The following is a 17,568-nucleotide window of genomic DNA, read 5'->3' on the forward strand; positions in this document are numbered from 1 at the left end:
TTTTTTTTAAAGATTTTATTCATTTATTTGAGAGAGAGAGAATGAAAGACAGAGAGCATGAGAGGGAGGAGGGTCAGAGGGAGAAGCAGACTCCCCGCTGAGCAGGGAGCCCGATGCGGGACTCGATCCCGGGACTCCAGGATCGTGACCTGAGCCGAAGGCAGTCGCTTAACCAACTGAGCCACCCAGGCGCCCCTAATCCGTTTATTTCTTGTGTATGGTGTAAGTAAGTGGTCCAGTTTCATTCTTTTGAACGTAGCTGTCCGGTTTTCCCAACACCATTTGTTGAAGAGACTGTCTTTTCCCCATCGTATAGTCTTGCCTCCTTTGTTGTAGATCAATTGACCACATAGGTGTGGGTTCATTTCTGGGCTCTCTATCCTATTCCATTTATGTCTCTTTTTGTGCCAGTACCACATCATTTTGATTACTATAGATTTGTTGTATATTTTGAAATCCGGGATTTTGATACCTCCAGCTTTGTTCTACTTTCTCAAGATTACTTTGGCTATTCAAAGTCTTTTATGGTTCCATACAAATTTTAGGATAATTCTAGTTCTGTGAAAAATACTATTGGTATTTTGATAGGGTTGCATTGAATCTGTAGCTTGTTTGGGAGAGTATGGATATTTAAACAATATTAATTCTTCCAATGCATGAGAGCATGATACGTCTTTATATCTCTGTTGTCTTCAATTTCTTTCATCAATGTCCTAGTTTTCACAGTATGTGTCTTTCACCTCCTTGGACAAATTTATTCCCAGGTGTTTTATTGCTTTGGGTGCAATTGTAAATGGGTTGTTTTATTAAGATTTTATTTGAGTGTGCGTGCGTGCACGTGCACACAAGCAGGGGTAGGGGCAGAGGGAAAAGGAGAGAGAAAATACCAAAGCAGACTGTGCCCAGCAAGGAGCCCAAAACAGGGCTCAATTCCACAACCCCTAGACCATGACTCAAGCTGAAATCAAGAGTCAGATGCTCAACCAAGCCACCCACGTGCCCCTTGTTAATCTTTTTTTTTTTTTTTGTAAACCATTGAGTATGTTAGCTGTGGGTTTTTCATATATGGCCTTTATTATGTTGGGGGATGTTCCCTCTAAACACACTCTGTTGAGAGTTTTTAACACAAATGGATGTTGTATTTTGTCAAATGCTTTTTTTTTGCATCTATTGATCCTATGGTTTTTATCCTTCCTCTTACTATGAGGTATCAACACTGATTTGCAAATATTGAACCACCCTTTCATCCCTAGACTAAATCTCATTTGTTCTTGGTGAATGATCTTTTTTTGCTGTTGTTGTTAAAGATTTTATTTATTTGAGAGAATGAGGTGGAAAGAGCATGAGAGGGGGGAGGGTCAGAGGGAGAAGCAGACTCCCCACTGAGCAGGGAGCCCGATGCGGGACTCAATCCCGGGACTCCAGGATCATGACCCGAGCCGAAGGCAGTCGCTTAACCAACTGAGCCACCCACGCGCCCGGTGAATGATCTTTTTAATGTATTATTGATTTCAGTTTGCTAATATTTTTTAAAAAGATTTTATATGACAGTGCGCTTGCGCGAGCACAAACACAAAACGCAGCAGGCCGAGGGAGAGGGAGAGGGAGAAGCAGGCTCTCTGCTGAGCAGGAAGCTGGACTCGGGGCTTGATCCTAGGACCCCGGGATCATGACCTGAGCCGAAGGCAGATGCTTAACCGACTGAGCCACCCAGGCGCCCCAGTTTGCTAATACTTTATTGAGGATTTTCGCATCTATGTTCATCAGACATACTGGCTTCTGGTTTTCTTTTAAATATTTGAGAGACAGTGAGCGTGTGTGCTGCTTGGGGGGGAGGGGCAGAGGAAAAGGAAGAAAGAATCCCAAGCAGACTCCCTGCTGAGTGCTGAGCCTGGCGCAGGGGCTTGATCTCGTGACCCTGACATCAGGACCAGAACTGAAACCAGGAGTAGGAAGCTTAACAAACTGCACCACCCAGGCACCCCTGGTTTTCTTTTTGTAGTGTCTTTGGTTTTGGTGCCAGGGTAATGCTAGCCTTGTAGGATGAATTTGGGAATTTTCTTTTGTCTTCTATTTTTCAGAGTAGTTTGAGAATAGGTATCTTTTTAAATGTTTGGTGGAATTCAATTTGGTGAAGCCATCTGGTGCTGGACTTTTGTTTGTTGGTTTTTTTTTTTAATTCCATCTCATTACTAATAATTTTTCTGTTCAAATTTTCTATTTCTTCCTAATTCACTTTTGGAAGATTTTCTGTTTCTAGGAATTTATTATTTCTTCTAGATTGTCCAGTTTGTTGGCATATAATTTTTCATATTCTTTTAAACCTTTGTATCTCTGTGGTGTTGGTTACTTCTATTCCATTTCCAATTTTGAGTTTTTTTTTTTTTTTTTTTGAATGAGTCTGGCTAAGGTTTATCAATTTCGTCTATCTTTTGAAAGAACCAATTCTTGGCCTCATTTTCTTTCTTTTTTTTTTTTTAAGATTTTTTGAAAAATCTCTACACCCAATCTGGGGCTTGAACTCACAACCCCAAGATCAAGAGTCACATGCTCCACCGACTGAGCCAGCCAGGTGCCCCTGGCTTCACTGATCTTTTTCTTTAAAACTTTCGTATTTCTCCTCCAATCTTTATCATTTTGTTCCTTCTACTAGCTTTGGGATTTGTTCTTTTTCTAGCTCCTTTAGGTGTAAGGTTAGGTTTTTTGAAGTTTTTCTTTTCTTGAGGTAGGCCTGTATAATTGTAAACTCAGAAATGCTTCTGCTGTGTCCCAAAGATTTCAGTCCATTGTGTTTTCATTTTTCTCCATGTATTTTTTGATTTCCTCTTTGATTTCTTGGTTGACCCACTTGTTTAGTAGCATGTTGTTTAGCCTCCATGTGTTTTTTTTTTCCAGGTTTTTTTCTTGAAATTGATTTCTTGTCTCAATTCATCGTGGTAGGAAAAGATACTTAATAGGATTTCAATTTTAAACTTAGACTTGGTTTATGGCTTAACATATCTATCCTGAAGAATGTTCCATGTGCATTTGAAAAGAATGTGTATTCTGCTGTTTTGGGCTGGAATGTTCTGTGTGTGAATGTTAGGTCTATCTGGTCTAATGTGCTGTTCAAAGCCATTGTTTCCTTGTTTTCTGTCTGGATCATCCATCCTTTGATGTAAGTGGGGTGAAGTCCTTTACTATCATTGGATTACTGTCAACTTCTCCCTTTATGTCTGTTAATATTTGCTATATATAGGTGCTCCTATGTTGGGTGCATATTTACAATTGTTATGTCTTGGATTGATTCCTTTTTTTCCTTTTGGTTAGGGAGAGAACGGACACACGGGAAGGGAGGGGGAGAGGGAAAGAGAATTTTTTTTTTTAAGATTTATTTTAGAGTGTGCTTGGGGCGGGGGGTGGAGAGGCAGTGAGAATCTTAAGCAGACTCCGAGTAGAGTGTGGAGCCTGACGCTGGGTTCGATCTCATGACCCTGAGATCATGACCTGAGCTGAAACCAAGGGTCAGTAGGATGCTCAACTGACTGTGCCATCCAAGCACCCTGAGAAAATCTTAAGCAGACTCCATGCCTAGTGTGGAGCCTATATGGGGCTTGATCTCATGACCCTGAGATCATTAGCCAAAATCAAGAGGCAGATGCTCAACTGACTGAGCCACCCAGGTGCCCCACACAGTCTATTTGTCTGATAGAAGAATCACTACCCTGGTCCCCTCCCTGCTCCCCCCCGCCTGCCCACACCGGTCTCGCTTGTATTTGCATGGTATTTTTTTTTTCCCATCCCTTCACTTTCAGTCTATATGTGTCTTTAAGTCTGAAGTGAGTCTCCTGCAGGCAGCTTATAGATGGGTCTTGTTTTTCTTATCCATTCAGTCACCCTGTCTTTTGATTGGAACACTTAGTCCATTTACATTTAAAGAAATTACTGATAAGTATGTACTTACTGCCATTTTGCTAATTGTTTTCTGTTTCTATAGTTCTTCTCTGTTCCTTTCATCTTTTGTTCTTTTCCCTTCCAAGTTTGATGGCTTTCTTTAATGTTTATTTTTTGTGTATCTATTATAGATTTTTGATCTGTGGTTACTACTGGGTTCATCTATAACATGTGCATAGTAGTCTATATTAAGTTCGTTGCTTAAGTTTGAACACATTCTAAAAGCACTACATTTTTACTTCCCATGTTTTTTGTGTATCCCTTGACTAATTTTTGTAGATATAATAGATTTTTACTACTTTTGTAGTTTAACCACCATACTGGCTTTCTAAGTGAATAATATTTTTACCAAATATATTTGCTTTTACTTGTGAAATTTTTTCCTTTCAGAATTTTAATATTTCCTGAGTGGTGATGAACTCCTTTAACTTTTGTTTGGGAAACTACCTCTCATATTTTGAATGATAACCTTGCTGGGTATTCTTGGTTGTAGGTTTTTTCCTTTTAGCACTTTGAATGTATTATGCCACTTCCTTTTGGCCTACAAAGTTTGTGCTGAAAAACCAGCTATCCAATACCCCTTACGGGGAATCCCTTGCATGTAACTGTTTTGCTGTTTCTAAAATTCGGTTTATCATTACTTTTTGTAATATTGTGTCTTGGTGTGGATCTCCTTAGGTTCATCCTGTTAAGAGCTATCTGTGCTTCCTGGACCTGGATGTCTGTTTCCTTTCTCAGATTAGGAAAGTTTTCTGCCCCCTTCTAGCTCTTTTCTTCTGGGATCCCTATAATGCAAATGTTATTATACTTGATATCACCGAGTATCCTTAACCTGTTTTCATTTTTTATTTTTGCCTTTCAGCTTGTTTTCCATCATGCTGTCTTCCAGGTTGTTGACCCATTCTTCTGCATCTTCTAATCTGCTGTTGATTCCTTCTAGTGTATTATTTTTTTTTTTTTTTAAAGATTTTATTTATTTATTTGAGAGAGAGAATGAGAGACAGCACGAGAGGGGAGAGGATCAGAGGGAGAAGCAGACTCCCTGCCGAGCAGGGAGCCCGATGCGGGACTCGATCCCGGGACTCCAGGATCATGACCTGAGCCGAAGGCAGTCGCTTAACCAACTGAGCCACCCACGCGCCCTCTAGTGTATTATTTTTTATTTCACTTGAATTCTTCACCTCTGGTGGGGTTTTTTGTTTTAGAGAAAGCAAGAGCAGGAAGGGGAGAAAATCTCAAGCAGACTCTGTGATGAGTGTGGGGCTCGATTGCACGACCCTGAGATCACCACCTGAGCTGAAACCAAGAGTGGGACGCTTAACCAACTGTGCCACGCAGGCACCTTTTTTTTTTTGTATTTTCTCTTTGTTGAAATTGAGTTCATCCACTTTTTTCTCAAGTCCAATATCTTTATGACCATTACTTTGAATATCTTCTCAATTGTCTTAATGTTCTTTTAGTCTTGAATCCTTATTCTGACATTGTTCTGCCAGCTTTTTGGAGTAGCTTTCTTTTAATAATGGTTTGGTTTAGCTTTTTATAACTTTAAGATTTTATTTGCCAGAGAAAGAGAGCACAAGCGGTGGGGGAGCAGCAGGAGAAGTAGGCTCTCCACTGAGCAGGAAGCCCGATGTGGGGCTTGATCCCAGGATGCTGGGATCAGGACCTGAGCTGAAGGCAGATGCTTAACCAACTGAGCCACCGAGGCGCCCCTAGCTGTGATGAGTTTTTCTGAACATATTCATAGTTATTGTGATGACTCATGTTGGAACTTGTTCCTCTATTTAAGACTTCCCTGTTGGGGTGCCTGGGTGGCTCAGTCGTTGGGGTCTGCCTTCGGTTCAGGTCATGATCCCAGGGTCCTGGGATCGAGCCCTGCATCTGGCTCCCTGCTCTGTGGAAAGCCTGCTTCTCCCTCTCCCACTCCCCCTGCTTGTGTTCCTGCTCTTGCTCTCTCTCTGAAATAAAAAAAAATCTTAAAAAAAAATTTTTTTTAAACTTCCCTGTCTTAAATTCATTTATCAAGTTCTGTTTAGCAAGGTCTAATGTTGAGCTGATGTCTAGCTCTTCTCAAAACAACTATTGGCATGCTTGCACTTCTTCCCCAAATGGATTTAAAAATTTAAGTTTTACTGAATTTTGTTCATTCTTATCTTAGTTGTTCCTTTCTAAACTAATTTCTTTCTTCACAAAGTAGTTTCTTCGGAAAGCATACGTAGTTGGTAAACCAAGTATTTTTATGTCTGAAATGATATTTGGCTGGATATAGAATTCTAGGTTATTGATTTGTCCCCTTGCATCTAGGGTTGTTGATCAGAAGCCACATCTGATTACACTTCCTTTGTAGGTAAATCTCCTTATAGTTTATTTTTCTTTCTATATTTCATATTGAGACCTTTTAATCAGTTTTGTAAAAATGTCTTTTTTCCCAGATAATGCTTACGCTTTCCCTTTTCTCCAGCTCAATCTAAGGCTGCCTGGAAATGTTCACACTGGACTGCCTCAGCAAACCTTCCCGTTCACTGCACCTGGCAACCCTGCTCCCCCCTCTGCTGGGGCACTGCTCGAATGCTTTCACATTTCTAATGTTTCACTCTTCATTCCACTTGTGCTTCTAGGATCTCAGATTCCTTTAGTTAACTAAGATTTTTTTTTTTTTTACTTTTAAAAATATATATTATATCCTTTTTAAGATTTGGTACTAGAGCCCCTAGTTTGTTACCTTAGAGTCAGAAAACAAAAATTTCTATGAGCTACCCAGTTTGAGACCAATTCAGGTAAGAATAGAGTTTTCTTCAAAATATATTTAAATAGTTAAAAACCTTCAGCTCAAGCCCACTGGGTGGATTGAGAGGTTCAGAAAACATCCTGGTGAATGAATAACTACATTTTCTATATTGGGATGCAAAGGTACAGAGACTTTAGCATTGCGCTGAATCTTACCGTACCCAGCATCTCAGGGCATTTCTTAACCCTTCGATCCCCATTTTCTTCATTTGTAACATGGGGATGCTAATCCTCACGGTTCCTTAAATTAAAAATCCTATAAAATACTTACTGCAAAGCGTGAAACAGACCAGTACTCAATAAATGGTAGCTATTATTTGTCCTGGATTTGCCACTGACTAGGATTCCAGGTCTCAGTTTCTCCATCTACACAGTAAGGTTCATACAGATTAGTGGTCTTCAGTCTCCTCCAACTGTGCCACTGTATGACCAGTATCATAAATACAGGGTTATAAAAAGAAAATGCTTAAAAACGATTTAGATGCAATTATTCTAATTGGCAATAGCTGTGTCGTTTTCTAGACTATGGCCTAGCTAGTGGAAATGGGAGCATTTTCTCACAAAGTTAGAGCCACACGGGCCTTAGACTAATCTAAATCCTTCATTTTACAGCCAGATGAAAACTCAGATGGCACCTAGGGAGCGACAACTTGAACCTACCAGTTTGGTATGCAGCTTCTGCCGCCATCTCTGAAAGACCAAGTGCAGTCAGCCACGTGGTTTCCAACTTCAAGTATTCTTGTTGTTTTGAAGTCATCTGTAAATTAATTAAACACAGCACTTGAGACAACATGAAGAGGTTAATAAGCACATTAACATGGGTTTATTCAAACCAGATTCAGAGAACAGTTACTGTCAGACACCACAACGAGGTAGGCGCACTAATACAGAAATGTCTATTAACATCTTGCTTACCTCAACTCTGGCTCCTATGATCACCTGCCACACTTCATCTTCCTCCTGTGAACTCATTTTCCCAAGTAAACTTGTATATTGTCGGTACAAAGAAATTAAAGTATAAACGGCCTACAAATATAGAATAAATGAGTAGAATAAGTGAGGCATATTAGGATTTGTGAGATTTATACCCCAAGGAAATAGAGTCCCGTTACAGCAAACCATTCAGTCCTTCCACCTCACCGAAACTACACGATTGTAGGAGGTAGAGGCATTATTCCAGGACATAAGTATCTCCACTTGTCAAATTCTGTGTTTATAAAAGCTTGTTAGCAATTCAGACATAGAGAATACAATGCAGGGGAAAACTCAGAAGGCGGAGGGAAAAAGCTGCTGAAAAATGAAGGTATAATAAACCTATAAATGATTTGGATTATCCAGATACCTCTCTACTACCTCATAAGTGGTTTTCAAACTGTCCCCACAGCGAAACCCCTGGTGCTGTGAGTGGTAGACTCTAGACCCCTTTACCTGTAACTGAACTCAATCAGCTTGGTTTTCTTGTCTTTTTTACTGGGCTGCTGTATTTAAAGATTTTTCTTTTAGAAGGGGTTCCTGGGGAAAGTCTAAAAATTACTGATTTAGGTCAAGGGCTCAGCCAACTTCTGTAAAGGTCCAGAGAATAAATATTTTAGGCTTTATGGGCCCTATAGTCTCTGTTACAACTATTCAACTCACAAAAGCAGTCTTAGACAACATATAGACAAATGAGCCTGGCTACGCTCCAGTAAAACTACAAAAACAGGCATCACAGTAGATTTGGTTTAGCTTGCTAACCCCTGGTTTAGAAGATCAAGACTTAACAAGAAGACACTTACCTTAGTATATTCAGTGATTGCTTCAATCAATGCATATGTGGTCTGAGAGAGAAAGGTGGAGGTGCTATCTGTTACCAAAGACACAGCCCTCCTCATTAATGCGTCATTACTGAGAGAATGAGGCTCCAATTTCTGAAAGACATAAACATTTCACTCAACTTCTAAAGCTTGAAGCAGCTGAAGAAACAAGTGAAAAACACTTCTCACACTACAACTGCTTGTTTTCTTTTTAGGCTTTGTTTTGGCTATTAAAGACAATATATGGAAATAATTCCAGAGTATGCTTTCTATCTACTTTTATTTTTTATGCTATGTTCCAAATAGCCAAGCATTTCTTTATATGAAATAAAAGTCTAGTAATTACAACCAACAAATTCGATGAAATTATGATTCATTCATTACCACAGACTAGATACTTGGGATATGAAGATATGTAAGATCTATTTTCTGTCCTCAAAGATTTCAGATGGGGAAGGGGAGGAGCTGGGTCTAAAAGGGAACTTGAAAAATTAATGCAATCAAGTACCATGGTGGCAGAAGTCTGTATAAGTGTCTTTTTTTTAAAGATTTATTTGGAGAGAGAGAGCGTGCACCAGAGAGAGACAGACCCCCTGCTGAGCATGGAGCCTGATGCAGGGCTTGACCCCTAGACCCCAAGATCATGACCTGAGCCGAAGGCAGACACTAAACTGACTGAGCCACCCAGGCACCCCAGAAGTCTGTACAAGCTACAAGTAGGGACATGCATGAGAAAACAATCACTTCTATGTTGAATGAAAATAGCTTAAAAAGGCTTCACAGAGTTGATGAGGGATAAGCTGAGTCTAAGAAAGTAAATGGGTGGATGGGGGAGAGCAATTCTGAGCAGAATGAACAGTACAGTCTTGGGTAGGGGTTGGGGACACTTCACTCTGACCTCAGCTATTATGTTAAAAAAACAAAACAAAACCCAATGTAACTATCTCAAGAGTTAAGGAAATGTGGCCGCCTTAACTAAATTCAAGTATTCCCTGCTTTCTGAAAGTCTGCACTAAGTCTCTTTGCTCTTAAGGTACCTGACTGTACTAGTACCTTATTTCAATAACGAAAAGAAGTCCGGAGAGGATTTTTAAGTTTACAAAGAAAAAAAAGCCGTTACTGTACTAAATGTCTTTTGTAAAAAGCAAAGTGGCATAACATGAACTTTTGGAAAGATACTCTTCACTTTATGCTGAATTATGAAAGGTTTTATAGGAATGCTCTACTTTCAGGTCATCCCTGACTCTGCCTTTTCCTTCCTCAGCAGATCATTTATTGTATCAGAACAAAGAAACCAATTCCTCTAATCATATGCAGTCTTGTTTTTGCTAGAGTATAAACCCACAGAATCACTTACTGAAAGTAGCAGTCAAGAAATCTTTGACACATGAACAAATCCAGAATTTTACTTACCATATTTATCTTCCATTCAAATAAGTATTCATTACATACCTTGCACTGAAGGTACAGAAAGACTGAAAAGAGTATTATTTCTGCTCATTGGAAGCTAATTTTGATATATTCTAACTTATGTCTTCATAATGCATTTTATTTTAATCTCAACGCAGGGCTTGATCTCACAACCCTGAGATCACAACCTGAGCCAAAACCAAGAGTCGGACACTTAACCGACTGATCCACCCATAATGCATTTTACAGTGCATTTTCACTTGTTCCTCATGACAGCCCAGGTATTATCACTTCTTTTTTACAGATGAGGAGATGGAAACCCAGAATAGTTACACTCTCTCCCCAAAAGTCACATATTTGACCTTAAACCACATCTTCGTCAACATTTGTACCCTTTCCATTATGCTCTGCTGACTCAGGAGAGTGTAATCATCAAATATCAAAATACAACACAAGTGGTCAGAAAGAGGGAGATCATTGTTGGCCAGAAACTCTGAAAGGCTTTAAAAAGAGGTGGGACTTGGGCCTGAAGATAGCTAGGATGAGAACTGTCAGGCAGCCTGGGGATGAAGAAATGATGAGGAAAAGATACATCTGTTGCATGCAGGGGACATTCAGGGATCTGGCCTGGTTCCAACAGATATAGCACAAGGGAGGTAAGAGAACAAGGAGACTGGAGTACGGGGGAGTTGGCTGAGTTTTAGTTCTGCAACACACAATGGAGAACCGCTGCAGGTTCTGAAGAACAGAAGTGGAACGGCCATTCCTACAGGATAATGACCTGAGGCTCCTGTCATGTGGCCCAGAACTGAGGTAACTGAGGCTTAAGACAAGTGTATGAACTGAGAAAGGACAAACCCAAAAACTTCTTTTGAAGGAAAGAAGAAAGGCTATCCTAATTGTGGCAGAAAATGGCCTGGTGCTCAAGTAAGGGTTTTAGGGTTAGCAATTCTATGAACAAGCAGAGATGAGGTTTGGTGTGAGGACCAAAAAGACACAGGCTCATGAGAAAGCCGCAGAAGATGCTGAAAAGATTTGTGATTAAAAAAAAAGATCAATTCCATTTAAGATTTATTTATTTAAGAGAGAGAGAACACGAGTGGGGAGGGGAGGAGCAGAAGGAGAAGCAGGCTCCCCACTAAGCAGGTAGCCCGATGCGGAGCTTGATCCCAGGACCCTGAGATCATGACCCTGAGATTATGACCTGAGCTGAAGGCAGACACTTAACCAACCGAGCCACCCAGGCGCCCCTGGAATTGATCTTGTTGCGATAAACACACATATAAGTATCAGAAATATTCTGCCAAAATGGGGTTTGCTAATTTCCTATTGAGCTCTTTCTCAGGAAGCATATAACCAGTGATCTTTTTAATAAGGTACCACTTTCATATCACCTACGTGACAACTCCACCGAGATGTCTACTAGACATTTTAGACTGTCATTTCCAAAACTTAACTCTTGATTTCATCCTCCCAAAACCTACTTCCCCTCCACTCCAATAAATGGTAACTCCATTCTTTCAGGCGCTTAGGCTTTTTCAAAAACCCTGAAATATACTCCACATTCAATCCATCAGCAACTCATGCTGACCACATTTGGTCCACTTCTCCCCACCTACACTGTTGCCCGCCTACTCCAAGCCTGGACTAGAGCAACAATCTCCCATTGGTCTTCCTAGTTCCACACAGCAACCTTTAAAACCTTATGTGAGATGGTAACAGCCTTGTGTTAAAATCCTCTGTGGCTTCCTTTTCAGAATAAAATTCAAAGCCTTACAGTGGCTCAAAAGGACAAAACCGTTCGAGCCTCAGCTAATTTTCTGGTTTTGTCCATTATGCTCTCTTTCTCATTCCACTCCAGCCACATTAACCTTTTTGCTGTTCATCAAACATATCAGGTAGACACACCTGCTTCTAGGCCTTTGCACTCAAGAGTTCCTTCTGCCTGGCAAACTCTTCTCCAAGATATTACCATGGCTCATTCTTTCAGATCATACTGATCACAACTTAAACATCACCTTATCAAAGTAGCCCTCCTGGACCACACTCTCCTATCTAAAATAAAACAACTCCCTCCCAGTACCCCTATATTCTTACCCTATTTGCTTCCTGCATAGCACTCATCAGGTGGCATTTTATATTTATTTTCTCCCCTTTCTTTTCCCTAGAATGTGGGTTTGTTGTTTTTGGTTTTGTTTTTTGTTTTTGAGAGAGAGAGATGGGGGGAGGGGCAGAGGGAGAGGGAGAATCTTAAGCAGCCTCCATGCCCAGGGTGGAGCCCCACGCCGGGCCAATGCAGCCCGATCTCACAACCCTAAGATCATGACCCGAGCCTAAATCAACGGTCAGACGCTTGGCGTACCTGGGTGGCCAAGTAGGTTGAGCTGCTGACTCTTGGTTTCAGCTCAGTTCATGATCTCTGGGTTGTGGGATCGAGCCTGGGGTAGGGCTCTGTGCTTAGTGCAGAGTCTTCTTGTCCCTCTCCCTCTGCCCCTCACCCCCCCCACCCCACCCGTGCTCTTTAAAATAAATAAAATCTTTAAAAATAAAACAAATAAGAGTCAGACTCTTAACCGGACTGAGCCACCCAGGCGCCCCCACCCCAGAATGCAAGTTTTATGAGAGCAGGAATTCTGTTTTGTTCTTACATTTCCAACATATGGCACATTAAAGTTGCTCAATAAATTTTTGTTGAATGAAAGACTATTCTGTTGATAGGCTGTAATATCTTTTTTTTTTTTAAAGATTTTATTTATTTGAGAGCGAGAGAGCGAGAGAATGAGAGAGAGAACACGAGAGGGCGTAAGGTCAGAGGGAGAAGCAGACCCCCCGCTGAGCAGGGAGCCCGATGCGGGACTCGATCCCGGGACTCCAGGATCATGACCTGAGCCGAAGGCAGCCGCTTAACCAACTGAGCCACCCAGGCGCCCCATCATCTTATTCTCCTCCCTCTTTATACAATTTGACCACCTTGACATACTGTTCCTACCAAATGGGACAATTAAAAATGGGAATATTAATATATTTGCTCAGCTATGAAAAGATGCTGCTGGTAGAGGAGAAAGTAAACCATCGCGCGGGTGGGGGAGCACTGGGTAACAGAAGAGCTGATGGTTCACTGCCCAGCTGAGACTTCAGGAGGGCACTGTACACTAAGAAACACCCACTGACACTACAGTATTTTTACCTGTGCAATAGGAACTGCACACAGGGTCACACCAAATCCAACTGCCACAGTTTTGTGCCATGGTCTTATCAAGTCTGAGAAGCAGCGCTTCTTAAAGTTCGCCACGACAGGAACACACTGCCTGTACCTAGAGACACAAGTCAAATTTAGGAAGGCGGTAACTACCAATCTGTACGTCTCTTCAATTTGTTTGCAGGGGTCAGAAACTCACACTCGGCCAAGCAGGAGCCTACACGAAGATGCTGGGTCAGGGCTCGGGGGAGAGCGTGGCGGACTGGAAAGCCTCGGACTCGCTGCAAGGGCCAACTGCTACCCAACTCTCGGGAACCTCGGCCGCGCAGGGGTGCGGGCCCAGTGATTCCGAAGTTTAATCGGTAACAGGTGTGGAAGTTTAAAAGGCAGTCTCAAAGCTTTTTAAAAACCTTCGGCCAAAATAAACACTGCTGCACGCAGCATTTAGCTCCGGACCTGTGGCCGAGGTTTCCAGGTGTCCCCGATGGTCCCCACTAGGCCACACCTGGAACCCGCAGCCAGCAGGGCCGCGCGGGGACTGACCAGCTCCTCTCCTGCCCGCAGGGAAAACTTCCTCTCATAACCCGCCGCTCGCCCGGGCCACTCCCCCATCCCCTTCCAGTGAGGGCGATGGGCCAACGGGAACTCGCGGGCAGGCCGAGGCGCCCCGGGAAGCCAGCCCGAGCTTGGGGAGGGAGGAGGACTGGCGTTCAGCCAGCGGAATAATGGAAAAGCCGTCAGTGAAAAATAAACCCCCGCTTTGGCCGCGGGAGGCGGGGGGCAGAGCCGGGACGTCCTCGGGCCTGAGAGGGGCGGGACGCCGCGGCCCACTCGGCCGAGGAGCGAAACGAGCGCCAGCTACGCCGGCGCTACCGTCCCGGCCACCGCGCTACTTGCGGCGCCAACCCCCTTGCGGTGCTGCCCTCGTACCCGACCGCAGCGGTACCTGAAGAAGGAGGCTACGCTCCGCGACAGCCAGCTCCTCAGAGCCGCCATCCTGCGCCGGCCGGACGCCAGACGCACACGCCGGAAGTGACGCCCCTTCATGAGCGGAGGACGGGGCGCGGCCTCTTCTTGAGCTGGCCTGGCCCCATGACCACACCCCAGCCCGAAGGAGCAGTCGGGATTGGACGCGACGGAGGGAGGGGACGGGGCTTAGGATAACGGCAGTAACGGCTGCGGCGAACGCCCAACGGCCGGGGCTTCCGCGCGGACGGGGCGGGCCCTGGGCCTGAGGGCGAGGAGCGGGCGGAGCGGAGTCGGCCGTCGTGAGGGGAGCTTGGACTCCAACCCGGGCGTGGCCGTGCCTCGAGAGGCAGCCCTAGCCCGGGCACGAGGCGCAGAGTTCTTCCGTCAGCGAGTGGAGCGCGTCCGGCGCGGGGGCGGAGCAGCGCGCCGTGGGGCTGGCGGCTGGGGGTGGGCACGAGGCGGGCGCGGCGGGGGGCGGGGCTGCGGGCGCTGTCACTTCAGCACCAGGAAGTAGGTGGTCCAGCCGGCCAGCAGCAGCGCCCCGATGAGCACGGTGTAGCTGAGGAGCACGAAGGCCAGCAGCTCTCGCAGCAGCTGCAGCACGTGGATGGTGGACGAGGCCGGCATCGTCGTGCGCGGGAGGCCCGAGGACCTGCGGGGCAGAGCACTGGGGAGTGCCTGAGCGCGCAAAGAGGACGGTCCCCCGGAAGCCCGCCCCCCCAACACTGGCCACCAAGCCAGCGCTGCTGAGCCAGGAGTGCTGTAGGCAATGTGGACACAGGAAGCTAGGCTAGGTCCTGCCCCTCAAAAGAGTAAACACGCTGTCCTAAGGCTGAGGAAGCCCAAAGTACTGATTTTCTCCCTAACAACCAGCTGGACGCCCTCTTTGCATTTCCACCATAGAAGTCTTTTAAACCAAAAGTTCCCCTCATTCTTTGGCTCCTAATCTGGATCTGGGTTCTGAGGAGAGAGAAGCCTGTCTCTTCCCAGCCTCAGCTGCTGCATTAGTCTTCCTCCCTGGCCCTCTCTCCTCCCATCCACCTCCTGCATTTTTAATGCTGTGAGTGCTGCTAATGGCCTGGTGGAGTAAGGCTTTCTTTTCCCATCACTCAAGCTGCAGCCCCAGCTGTCGGTGCTGCCTGGGAAGGGAAGAGGAGAGACCCATTCGGGTGGGAGAAGACAGCAGGCCCTCACTGAAGCCCCTCTGCAATTCCCTGGACCCCAAGGCTTGACAACATGGAGAGTTTGAAAATGTTTGCCTTATGGTCCAGCACGCTTGCCCTTGTGGGAAGCCAGTATTGCAGGAGTGCCAAGAGGTGGGCATCAATTTGATTCTGGGCTTCTCTCTTTCCCCACTGTGCTCCTGTGCACCTGCTCCAGTCCTGCTATCTTCCAACCACAGACGGAATCTCAAGGCAACAATCACAAACCAGCTCTTTCTCTCCATTGGTGTCCTGTCCAGCAACTTCCCTCAGGGCCAGCCACTAGCTTCCTTCTCTCCCCATTTCACTCACTCAGCTAAGTTTCCACGACTCCTCTGCTGCAGCAGCTCCCCGGTTCCTCTCCTGGTCTGGAGTCTGAAGGTAGGCTTGTGCGTACTCCAGCAATCTAGGCAGAGCTGTGGGATATTCAGGCAGCAGCTGCGCTCACCAACTAGGTGTGGTCTAGAGACCAATCACAGTCTCCACGTGGTCCCTGAGCAATCAGGGAGCTGCGCACAGCCCATCCCAGGCCAGGCAACCCTGGCAACCCTGCCTGTTTTACCACCACAGCCCACAGGCTCTAAGGATGCCTGCAAAGCTCCTGACTCAGAGGGGCTGAACAAGTGGTACACTAGGGGATTTTTCATGCCCCTTCTTGTCTTGCTTTTCTCAACACTGCGGGTGGGATACAGTCCAAATCCTTTTCTAACAAGCTCACATTGAGGAGCCCCATCCTACTCTGAGTCTCAGACTAGAAGAACCATTATACAAATGACTTTCACTTATGACTGTCCAACTACTGCATGGGCTGTTATCTTAAAAAACATGTAAGTGTGAGCATGCATGTATGTATGTGAGAAACAGGAGCTTAGAGAACCAAGAGCTCCTGAGTGCTTGATTCTGACAGAGTTTAGCAGTTAAGAGATACACTGTACAGTCACCTTCCCAATGAGCCCATTTCCAATTTCAACTTCCAAGCGTGATGCAAAAAGAGCAAGTTAGGATTTCAGCAAATAAAGAACAGACCGTTTCCCAGATGTAACAATGAAGAAAAAGCACAAACTTTATGCTGTTTCTGATTATTTTGCTTTTTGTTGTAGTTTGTGATTAAAGACTGGGTTTTTTTGTTTTGGGTTTTTTGGTTTTTTTTTTTTTTTTCCTGACCTTTAAAATAGCAGGGAGTGTGGACATCAACCCTTTTTTATCAACATCATCATCCAGAAGCAAATGGCTCCTTAATTTAATCAGGGTCTGTTATTATCAAATCACTGCCCCGGCCACAGCCCTGCTGAAAACAGGAGCAGAACATTATCAAGCTGCTCAGGAAGCCAGTGAGTAGTAATTGCTCCCCCAGAGAATTGGTCATCTGAAGGGCTTCTATGTCCTGCCTAGTCACAGGAAAGAAAGTATGCCTAAGATTTATACCCTCACCCCACCCCAGAGCAACAGATGAAGAAGAGAGGCTCAGTTCGGTCGGTTTCCACTCCCACGTCCTTCAAAAGGATGTCTCAGGGCAGTTAGGTATTCCAGCCTCTGCAGGCTCTAGTTACCACACAGTAACTGAAGCTAAGAAACATTATGTGGCTTAAAATTCACAGGTGTTCATTTAGAAGTAAGAGCAACTGAGAAAGTTTACATTATTTGCCTTTGACAAAAAGGCATTCTCTATTTTCTGTAGCAGGTCAGTAAGCCTATGACTGTATAACACATCTGGCTTTAGAGTACAATTCAGTCTCTCCATGATTCACTCTACAAGATGCTGCATTTCTACGCCTTGCCATCCTTACCACAGTCCCTCTTCCTAGCTGCTTTAGACACTCAGTTCATTTGGTAGTTTTTTTTTTTTTAAAGTATTTCTTCTTGAATTTCTGCTGAACACAAACACTTCCGACAGGCCAATCTTTAACGTACAACTGAGAACAAGAGAAGGACCAGCATGTCACGGTTAACTGTAATCCATTTCTAGTGAGGGTAGAGCTAGAGTGCCCAATCCCTTCCCAGTGCTCTTTAAGAATTAAATGTGCTACTTTTAATATTCCTCCTTTTAACCATTATAGACACACCTCATCTTACTGCACTTTGCAGATAGTGCGGTTTTTACAGATTAAAGGTTTGTGGCAACCCTGTGTTGAACAAGTCTGTCAGCGCTGTTTTCCCAACAGCGTTTGCTAACTTTGTCACATTTTGGTAATTCTCGTATCTCAAACTTTTTCATTATTATTATATTGATTATGGTGGTCTGTGATCAGTGATTATAATTCACTGAAAGCTCAGG

At 44.2% G+C, this 17,568-nt stretch overlaps 2 protein-coding genes across 4 annotated transcripts in view; both read right to left on the bottom strand.

The window, feature by feature from the left end:
• Positions 1–14,172, bottom strand: part of DIABLO (diablo IAP-binding mitochondrial protein) — an 18,146-nt gene extending 3,974 nt beyond the window's left edge. For 2 of the 3 annotated variants that reach the window (XM_081802310.1, XM_081802311.1), the window contains exons 1-5: positions 14,069–14,172; positions 13,111–13,237; positions 8,496–8,627; positions 7,636–7,746; positions 7,381–7,477 (exon numbers count right to left, since the gene is read on the bottom strand). In XM_081802310.1, the coding sequence (XP_081658436.1) occupies positions 7,381–7,477; positions 7,636–7,746; positions 8,496–8,627; positions 13,111–13,237; positions 14,069–14,169 (568 nt within the window). In that variant the 5' untranslated portion in view covers positions 14,170–14,172. The remainder of the gene's footprint in view (positions 1–7,380; positions 7,478–7,635; positions 7,747–8,495; positions 8,628–13,110; positions 13,238–14,068) is intronic. The other variant, XM_081802312.1, reaches the window with a different exon arrangement.
• A 376-nt stretch (positions 14,173–14,548) lies between these two features.
• Positions 14,549–15,199, bottom strand: LOC145716864 (uncharacterized). The gene has a single exon (XM_081802316.1). The coding sequence runs from the start codon at positions 14,716–14,718 to the stop codon at positions 14,584–14,586; it is 135 nt and encodes a 44-aa protein (XP_081658442.1). The 5' UTR covers positions 14,719–15,199; the 3' UTR covers positions 14,549–14,583.
• Positions 15,200–17,568: the final 2,369 nt, after the last annotated feature.

This window comes from Leptonychotes weddellii, chromosome 13, assembly GCF_054177405.1.
Source record: "Leptonychotes weddellii isolate Sample4059 chromosome 13, ASM5417740v2, whole genome shotgun sequence".
NCBI lineage: Eukaryota > Metazoa > Chordata > Mammalia > Carnivora > Phocidae > Leptonychotes > Leptonychotes weddellii.

What these genes read in the sequence shown, in the direction of transcription:
- LOC145716864 (XM_081802316.1), bottom strand. Translation starts at nt 14,718, where the DNA reads ATGCCGGCCTCGTCCACCATCCACGTGCTGCAGCTGCTGCGAGAGCTG.